Source organism: Microtus oregoni, unplaced genomic scaffold, assembly GCF_018167655.1.
Source record: "Microtus oregoni isolate MIOR12 unplaced genomic scaffold, Mior012 000033F_ref0000390, whole genome shotgun sequence".
Taxonomy (NCBI): domain Eukaryota; kingdom Metazoa; phylum Chordata; class Mammalia; order Rodentia; family Cricetidae; genus Microtus; species Microtus oregoni.
The window spans coordinates 27,823,680-27,830,588 of record NW_024543092.1 but is presented as its reverse complement, the minus strand read 5'-3'; the positions used below and the strand labels follow the sequence as shown (position 1 = coordinate 27,830,588).

The 6,909-nt window shown below is 33.6% G+C and overlaps 1 protein-coding gene across 1 annotated transcript; it reads right to left on the bottom strand.

The window, feature by feature from the left end:
* Nucleotides 1-2,503: 2,503 nt before the first annotated feature.
* LOC121466407 (olfactory receptor 5D13-like) lies at nt 2,504-3,481 on the bottom strand. The gene has a single exon (XM_041680103.1). The coding sequence runs from the start codon at nt 3,479-3,481 to the stop codon at nt 2,504-2,506; it is 978 nt and encodes a 325-aa protein (XP_041536037.1).
* Between the last annotated feature and the right edge of the window lie 3,428 nt (nt 3,482-6,909).

The following is a 6,909-nucleotide window of genomic DNA, read 5'->3' as shown; positions in this document are numbered from 1 at the left end:
CTTGATTGGGGGAGGGGGAGGGAAATGGGAGGCGGTGGCGGGGAAGAGACAGAAATCTTTAATTAAAAAAAAAACATACTTGATAGTTATACATTCAATTATAATTTTGACATTATAACTGACTTTCCTCATTTATAAAGAAAACAGAACAACAAAAAAGTAATTGTATTGGGGTAACCAACCACTCTAGAATTAGATTTGCCACCCACTACAGGATATAGGAAGGAATCCATAGTTTGTAATGTAAATCTATTACAAATACCTACAAAGGGTAGGATATTTAATCTAGGGGTAGACTTAATTCTGATGCTTAGCATGAAGCCACCTTCTATATATATGTTTATATCCATCACTAAGAGTCTGAGTCAGTGAAGTTTATCTAGCAAACTTCAGTGAAGGCTGTCATACAGCTACACAAATTGTGGAAATAAGTGTTGGTTGAATATTCATCACTAAAGTTACATGCACTTGAGAATATCTCAAAATAATCTTACTTCATGAAATATAAGTTGAAATGAATGTTGATCTGAGTAGAGATGGAAGAGTCTACTGATACTCAAATCTTGCTAGAATATTCACTACATTGATTACTTCTAAGTCATCTGTGATTTTAGTCCTATTAAGTTCTGTAATGTAAAATAATGTGATGTGATAATGATATGCTTATCAATAGGTTGCTTCACATTTGTGATTTGACATTGAACAATAGCACAGTTACTTTCTAAGCCAAATAAAATTTCTAAAATGATATGCTTTACTATATCAGTTGTTATTTATTATTTATCTCCATCACATCTTTGTTGCTTGGGCCATAGTTCTGTGATGATCTATCAAAGACAAAGGATACCTTCTGAAAGCCTTGAAATCTTTAGAGGAAAAAAATAAGACAGAGAAAATAGGTACCATGAAAATCTTAGTGACAGATGAAAGACACATATGGACAGCTGTGTATCATCCCACCATTGAAATCATGATGACTCTGGTTTAAATGAAAACATAGGAAGAGAGAAAAATAATTCAGGCTATGTATTTTATCCAAAAATTTAGAGATAATAAAAGCAGTCTTCTGACTGATGTTTTATTCAGAATAGGATAGTGCACCAGTGCCAATAAGCTCACAGAGAATAGTTTATGAACTTAGTACTGAAAAGGATAAGGTCAACAAATAGCATGTTAATATTAAAGAATCAACAGTAGCTCAAGAGTGTGACATAGACAATGACAAGGAAGAAGCCTGCTGAAGACTACAGAAAACATGATTATAGATCACCACAAATAGCCATAGTCTAACCCCTGCCAACATGGATGCACCTATTAGCAGCGTCCAGAAAGATGGTCCAGTGGTCAAGAACACACACTGTTCTTACAGAGGATATGAGTTCATGTATCAACTCCTACAAAGGGCATTCCACAAGTGATGGTAATTCCAGTTCCAAAGGATCCGAGACTGTTTGTGACTTTTATGGGCACTGCACTCAAGTTCATAAGCCAAAACTCCAACATACACATAATAATAAGATAAATTTATTTAATAAGATACATACAAAGATTAAATGCCTGAAGCATGCAGGACTGACAAGAGAAAACAAAGCACGAATCCAGCTGTAATACAGATAAACAGATATTCAAAGAACATTTAAAAGTATGTGATGTTTCAAATAATAATGTAAATACTGTTTTGAACAAAATCTTTAAAAATTTTATATACCCTTTGTATGTTCTAATCATTAAAATTTTATATGCATAAGTTTCAGATGTGTATGCAAAAGCAAATTATGTAATCTCAGAATCAGCAGTTAGAAACTCTGGTTGTCAAAAAGTTATAAATATTATAATTTCCACAATGTATTTCTTCCTTACTGATGGAAGGCAAGACAATTGATTCTAAAAGTGCTCTTATGAAGTTTGAAGAATGTGCATAATATAATATGCCTTCTTATTGCTTGCTGGAGAAACAAACAAAGGGAATTATCATTCATATGTACTCATATATAAATATAAAGGTGCAGGTGCTCCTGCACAAATGTTAACATGCATACAAGGGGGAAATATAAAGGGCAGAGAAAGGGAAGGAATAGGTGTAAGTTAAGAAATAGAAAGGAGCCGGGCGATGGTGGCGCACGCCTTTAATCCCAGCACTCGGGAGGCAGAGGCAGGCGGATCTCTGTGAGTTCGAGACCAGCCTGGTCTACAGAGTGAGTTCCAGGACAGGCTCCAAAGCCACAGAGAAACCCTGTCTCGAAAAACCAAAAAAAAAAAAAAAAAGGAAAAGAAAGAATGAAAAAAGAGAAAAGTAGACATCATAATAGAATCATGATTTAGCTCTCTCCATTCTAAGATTAAAAAACATGATTTCCATTCTCTATAAAGCCATTTGTAGTGAATAATGTGACTATTCTACACACACATTATCCCGTTTCTCAGAATTTTTTGTGTCATTATTTGGCTAATATGAAATCAATGAATAAAAATATTAAGAAAAGATAATTAGGGGTGTGTGTTGCTATGAGGGAGAAAGGATTTTTACATAGATTAACTTTCTCACAGTTTCCTTTACATCCTTATTTCTTAGACTGTAAATAAGAGGATTGAGCGTAGGGATGACCATGCTATAAAACCCAGTGACTATTTTAACAAGAAGCAGTGAGCTCTTTGACTTGAGCACACAGTAAAGAAGTAGAATGATACAATGGCAGAAGGAGATAGCAGTCAGGTGGGGTGCACAGGTAGACAAGGCTTTTTGGAATACTCCTTTAGTAGGAATCTTGATGACAGTGACAAAGATAACAATATAGGAGACAATGATGATTGGGAGACTACAAATCTCATTGAACATACAAACTAATAAGCATGCCAACTGGCTGAAGGAAGAATCAGAACAGGAGGCTGAGAGGATGGCGGAGTACTCACAACAAAAGTGGTTAATGGTTGTAGATCGACAGTAAGATAGTGCCAGAAGAAAATATGTCAGTGTGGTAGCACAGAGCCCACCCCAGAGGTAAGTTATGGTTACAAGGAGAGTACAGAGCCTACGAGACATAGCCACAGTATAGAGCAGAGGGTTACAAATGGCTACAAAGCGATCATAGGCCATCACTGCTAACATGAAGGTTTGGGCAACCACACAAGCACAGTCAAAGTAAAACTGGATTATGCATCCTTTTAAGGACATAGTTCTGTCTGTCGTTATCAAAAGGTCTAAGAGTTTTGGTGCAATCACTGTGGTGTAACAAAGATCAATGAAGGATAAATGACTGAGGAAAAAGTACATGGGAGTATGGAGTTTGGCATTGATCCTGATGACCAAAATCATACCCAGATTTTCCAAAACGGTGATGGTGTATATGATCAAAAACACCAGGAACAAAGGCACTTGTAAGTGTGGATACTCTGAAAATCCCAAGAAGATAAATAAGACTCCAGTACTCTGATGCGTTGAGTGATGCATTTGGATCCTATTGGAGAATATCAGACAATTCATTCCAGGCAGCAGGATACAGTGGAAGATGTGGATAGTATGAAAGGAGACAGAAGAATATATGTTAGTTCATGGTATAGCATACACCAACTGGTATTTAAAAAGAACATAGTGTGGCTTTGAATCAGAAACTTTTTATACATATAGGTTTCTTATATCAGTTAGGGATAAACATTACCTCATTTAATATAGACCAAGAAGTCATGAACAAACCTGTGTTAAACATTTTAATGTTATGACTCAGGGATAGCCAACACTCCAAACTGGATATAAATCCCATTTCACTATCAAAGTTTTTAAGATACTGTTTCTGATTATTCTGGTAATGGAGTATAGCTTATAAACAAGGCTCTTAATATACAGATATTTGTAAAGGCTTTAGATTCCCAAATAATTCTTCTTAAATAATGTTTGGTATTTTTATGAAAAATTTAAACATTTTCTTTTTAAATTGTATGGTGTTTGAGTTTTAGTGTCTATTTCTATATTTTTGCCTTCCTGTTTCTATACAAAATGCCTTTATTAGTATTTATGAACATTAAAATATTTACTAAAAGAAATTGCAGAGTTTCCTGTGCATGTTGGTAAAAGAACATGCATGGAAAGAAATATAATATAAAATCTCAATTTTTTTGAAATATAATGATATATACATAATGTAAAAAGTACAGAAATTTACAAATAAATTTAGCATCATAGTCATGATTTTATGAACTTGGGACATGAAACATAGATAAAATTTAGCATACACTATAATAGTCAACACTCCACAGAATCTTTTAATATAAGACAAAATTATAAAGGTCTTTTTCAGTACTGACTCATCTTACCCATAAAACATCAATACAAAGGATAGAGAGTCATATCTCTTGTCTCCTACATTGCTTATTTTGTTGAACAGATAATTATATAATTAAAATGTTCATTTTTAGTACAAAAATTTAATTTATGTAATTTAAGGAAACCTTGTTGTTTTGCAAGATAGAGATATAATATAAATCATCCTTTTAAAAATGAAAATCAAAAGTTCTTGTTTTATCTTTTTTATATCAAGCCATCTGCAGTGGTTTTTCCATTCCTTGTTTCTTAGGTTAAAATTTCGTTCTGCAGGATTCTACCTGGTCTGGATTCTCTACATTGAGAATACCAAGACTGAGATTCCCTCCTAATGGGATATCTCATACAGTATTATCTTCAAGCACAAATTATTTTTTGATGGAGGAAGGTCATTGGTTAAATAAAAAGAAACTGCTTGGCCCTCATTGGTTAGAAGATAGGTGGGAGGAGTAAACAGAACAAAACGCTGGGAGGAAGAGGAAGTGAGCTCAGACTCCACAGCTCTCCTCTCGGGAGCAGACGCCTGAGAGAGACGCCATGCCCCGCTCCCAGGCAGACACACGCCATGAAGCTCCGACCCAGGATGGACATAGGCTAGAATCTTCCCGGTAAGACGGGTTCTCACAGATTATTAGAGATGGGTTGATCAGGATATCAGAATTAGCCAGTAAGGGCTAGAGCTAAAGGGCCAAGCAGTGTTTAAATGAATACAGTTTGTGTGTTGTTATTTCGGAGCATAAGCTAGCCAGGCTGCCTGTGTGCTGGGGATGCAGCCCCGCTGCTCATATTACTACAATTTTTGTCTATTCATTTGTAATCGTAGAATACTTAGATTACTTAATATTTTCTAGCAAGCCTAAATTTCTAAAATAGAACCTCAAAAGTTTATACTGTTCTGTTTGGAATTTTACCTTTAGAAGTAAATATACTTTTCCTCATTGAAACATTCTTATAAGCAAGTATGAAAAACAGTAGTGTTCTATTCTCTTCCATATATAAGATTTTCCTTGTATTTCTGATAATGGAAACTTGGGTAGAGGAATACAATATTTTTCAACAGTACACAATATAGGTTCTCAATATGTGTTTTACCCTTATTACTATTTCAGATGTAATACTCTTTTGGCTTCACAAATTTTTGAAATGTCTCTCCTTTCTCTTTGCATTAATTTGACATTTAATTGACTTGTTCTAGACCTAACATCCTCCCATTCAATAACCATGCCTTAGTATTGTGAATAGCAGGGATTGCTGCTACTCAAGTCTTAATAAAAAGCAAGTTACTGAGTCTTTTTGAATGTGCAAATGAGACTTCTGTAAGACATTGACTGAATTTGGTAAGCATATATTGAAATTCTGCTTAAACAAACTATTTATATGTGGCTCCACCAAGTTATGTAATGTCTATTGTTCATTTCCTTGGATATGAAAACATGAGTAATTAATAACTAACAGTAGTGGTGTCACAGTTATCATATATCTTAAATAAGTTACTTTTAGAGCAATAAATACTGTTTTACACATATCAGTGAATGCCCACAAAATTTAAGCTGTTTTTTTTCCCCTGATATTTCATGTTTTTTTTGATTTTACTTAAAATTTATAATACATGAAAAGCAAATATAGAATTATCATTATTATTTTGTAAATTATGACTTGTGTAACTAAATAAGAAACCATAATTGGAAACACTCTACAGAGATACACTAGAAGCGGTGTTCTTCCTTGATCTTATTGTGATTACTTTTAAACTTTCTGATTTACGTTCCTGCACTTTCTCAAACTATCCCACATTGTTTACATCTTTTTTTTTTTTGTTACTGTTAAGGTGCAATACAAGAATTAGTCAACATGCACTCTGTGTGGATTCTAACTCCACAGCATTTAAACTTATAAAATTACCAATGTCTCAACAAGAAGCATGTATATGTACATGCTGCCAAATTACTGTTAAAATTAAAAATGTTTAATTAATATTATTTTAATTCTACAAGATCTATTATACAGTCAATATACAAATAAACCTCAAACACAAAATCAAGTCAAGATTTTTACTAATATAATAGTTCAGTACCTTGTATTATGAATCTCCGGTGAATCATATTTTGTCACAGAGCTCTTTCCCTGATAAATTATACTTTCAACTTAGAGTCTCTCACATCTGAATTATGATATGACATTTTAATTAACTACCCACCCAAAACCATGCTCCTTTTGTAGGTTCATTAATTAAAGGTTATTTTAATCAATTCCATAAATTACAAAAAAAATTATAAAACTTTGATTAAAGACATGACTTTAATTTGGAATTAAGCCATATGAGTTCCATTTTCAAAATATGTCAGGAGAAGAGCCAAGAAAATTTTATTTGTTACTAAAAAGGTAATGTTCATCATAAAAATTCTTACAATGTAAGAAAGACTCAGAAACCAAATATGACTGTCAAAGACTGTGTTTTAAGTCTCAAAGCATGGCCCCTGGGAATCAAACCACAGAAATCTTGAGAAAGTTTACCATGAACTAGAAAGAAGATGACTAAGAACTGCTTCCCAATTAAGAGCATAATTAACTGAATCACCAAATCATATGGGACA